At 43.7% G+C, this 1,813-nt stretch overlaps 1 protein-coding gene across 1 annotated transcript; it reads left to right on the top strand.

Moving 5' to 3' along the window:
- The first annotated feature begins 276 nt into the window (after window positions 1-276).
- On the top strand, window positions 277-1,470 carry LOC127800148 (protein CURLY FLAG LEAF 1). Its single transcript, XM_052334598.1, has 2 exons — window positions 277-730; window positions 816-1,470. The coding sequence occupies exons 1-2, from the start codon at window positions 515-517 to the stop codon at window positions 1,200-1,202; spliced, it is 603 nt and encodes a 200-aa protein (XP_052190558.1). The 5' UTR covers window positions 277-514; the 3' UTR covers window positions 1,203-1,470.
- Window positions 1,471-1,813: the final 343 nt, after the last annotated feature.

Raw genomic sequence — 1,813 nt, 5'->3', positions numbered from 1 at the left:
TTGACTATCACACAATATATGATCGATTGAGTAAGTTTCATTTAAAAATAAGATGAAATGAAGTGAATTTAATTACATATAATTATTTGATAAATTGAGTTAATTTTAATTATAATTGTTTGATAAGATAGTAAAATTTATTTATACTATAAAGGTGGATAAAGATGAGAATTATTTATTAAATTTACCGTTAAATTTGACATAAGACTCATCCCAACACAAATATAAAATGACAAAGTGGGCTGAAGGGTTGGGTTAGACACGCCTAGCCAAGCATAAAAGAGGAGCTCGGAGCCAGCTGCCATGGAGTAACTGAACAGCCAACTTCACTTGGAGATCACGTCACGGAGGGGCGGGCCCTTCAATTTCTAATTTTAAATCTTGGCCTATTAGATTCTCTCCTTTGCAGTAGCGTTGTGCCATAAATCTGCGCCCCTGCCTCTCCACTCTTCACTCCTGTATTACTCGCTCTGTAACCTTTCCCTACAAACACTTTTCTCCCCCACGAGAGAACATGGTTTCCCTTCAAGCCCCTCTCTCACCAACTCCAAGAATACCAATTCCAGGCCCTGAGAATTCATCAAGGAAGAGAAAATGGGAAGAACAAAGAGTTACAGAGCTTCTCGACAAACCATTTGAACAATCCCAACCTTCCAATTCCATATTTGACACCGAGCTTAATCTCGAGACCCCGTTGCCAATGGATTGGCAACGATGCCTCGATGTCAAGGTAACACCTTTTCTAGTCTTTAACTAAATTATAATAACATAATAAATGGTATCAGAGCTGACTATGATTATTCTTTTTGTTGTAGTCGGGCCAGATACACTACTACAACACGAGAACCCAGAAGAGAACGTCAAAGGATCCGAGGACAAGCCCGGAGCCGCCAAATCCCGGCGGCGGCCATATAATCAGCCTGGACCTCGAGCTCAACCTGCCATGTGGATCAACGAAAGCCGACAATTCCGGCAACAAGAACACCAAGAATACGGGTGGTTTATTAAGACGGTCCCCATCGTGGCTGGAGTTCGACGGGGCCGCTGAGAAGGAGATGGTGACGGCGGTGTGCAACAAGTGCCACATGCTGGTGATGATGGACAAGTCGGCGCCGGAATGCCCCAACTGCAAATTCCGGCACCCGCAGGACCAAACCATTCCGCAGCTATTCAGGGCTCGGCCTCTTATGTTGGGAAAGTGAAAGTTGGTAGCATTTAACATAGATATATGCTAATTAGAAGGTTTTAGTGTTGAAGCTTCAAGCCATGGAAGGACTGATCAGCAACTGCAAGCTTTGTTATGATCAAACGTATGAGCCATCAATCGCTGCAAGAGCGATGACACCTTTCTGTCAGTCTTATTTATAGTTGGGACTGTTTATGTTCAGTGATCAAAGACTTCAACAGGAATATGTGTATACTGCCGAACGATATATAATATTGCCTATAACTTTGCAAATATCAAAACAACACACCACGACGTGTATGTCTTTCCATCAAGTTAATGTTAATCCACACATTGAGAAGAAATAAGCTCGGAAACAGATGCTAATCATGAAAGGGTCATCCTATTTGCACAAGGGAGACTTTGACATCTGAGTGTATATGATTATATATCGCGATTTTTGTTCATCCTCTTCTCTCTCTCCCCTTCCCTCGCCGCTGCAACCGACCACCCTCCACCGTTCTTCACCATAGTCGCCTCGCCTACTCTTGTCGCCTCCTCACATCCTTTCGCCGCTGCAACCTCACCACCTTACCTCCTCTCGCCATTGCAACCTTGCCTCTGCCCAATGCAGCGACGAGAAATGAG

Source organism: Diospyros lotus, chromosome 4 (assembly GCF_014633365.1).
Source record: "Diospyros lotus cultivar Yz01 chromosome 4, ASM1463336v1, whole genome shotgun sequence".
NCBI classification, from domain to species: Eukaryota; Viridiplantae; Streptophyta; class Magnoliopsida; order Ericales; family Ebenaceae; genus Diospyros; species Diospyros lotus.
Note: the sequence above shows the minus strand (reverse complement) of the source record. Positions and strands in the feature narration are given on the sequence as shown.

What these genes read in the sequence shown, in the direction of transcription:
- LOC127800148 (XM_052334598.1), top strand. Translation starts at nt 515, where the DNA reads ATGGTTTCCCTTCAAGCCCCTCTCTCACCAACTCCAAGAATACCAATT. An exon ending in AACGATGCCTCGATGTCAAG is followed by an intron (nt 731 to 815) that starts GTAACACCTTTT and finishes TTTTTGTTGTAG; the next exon opens with TCGGGCCAGATACACTACTA.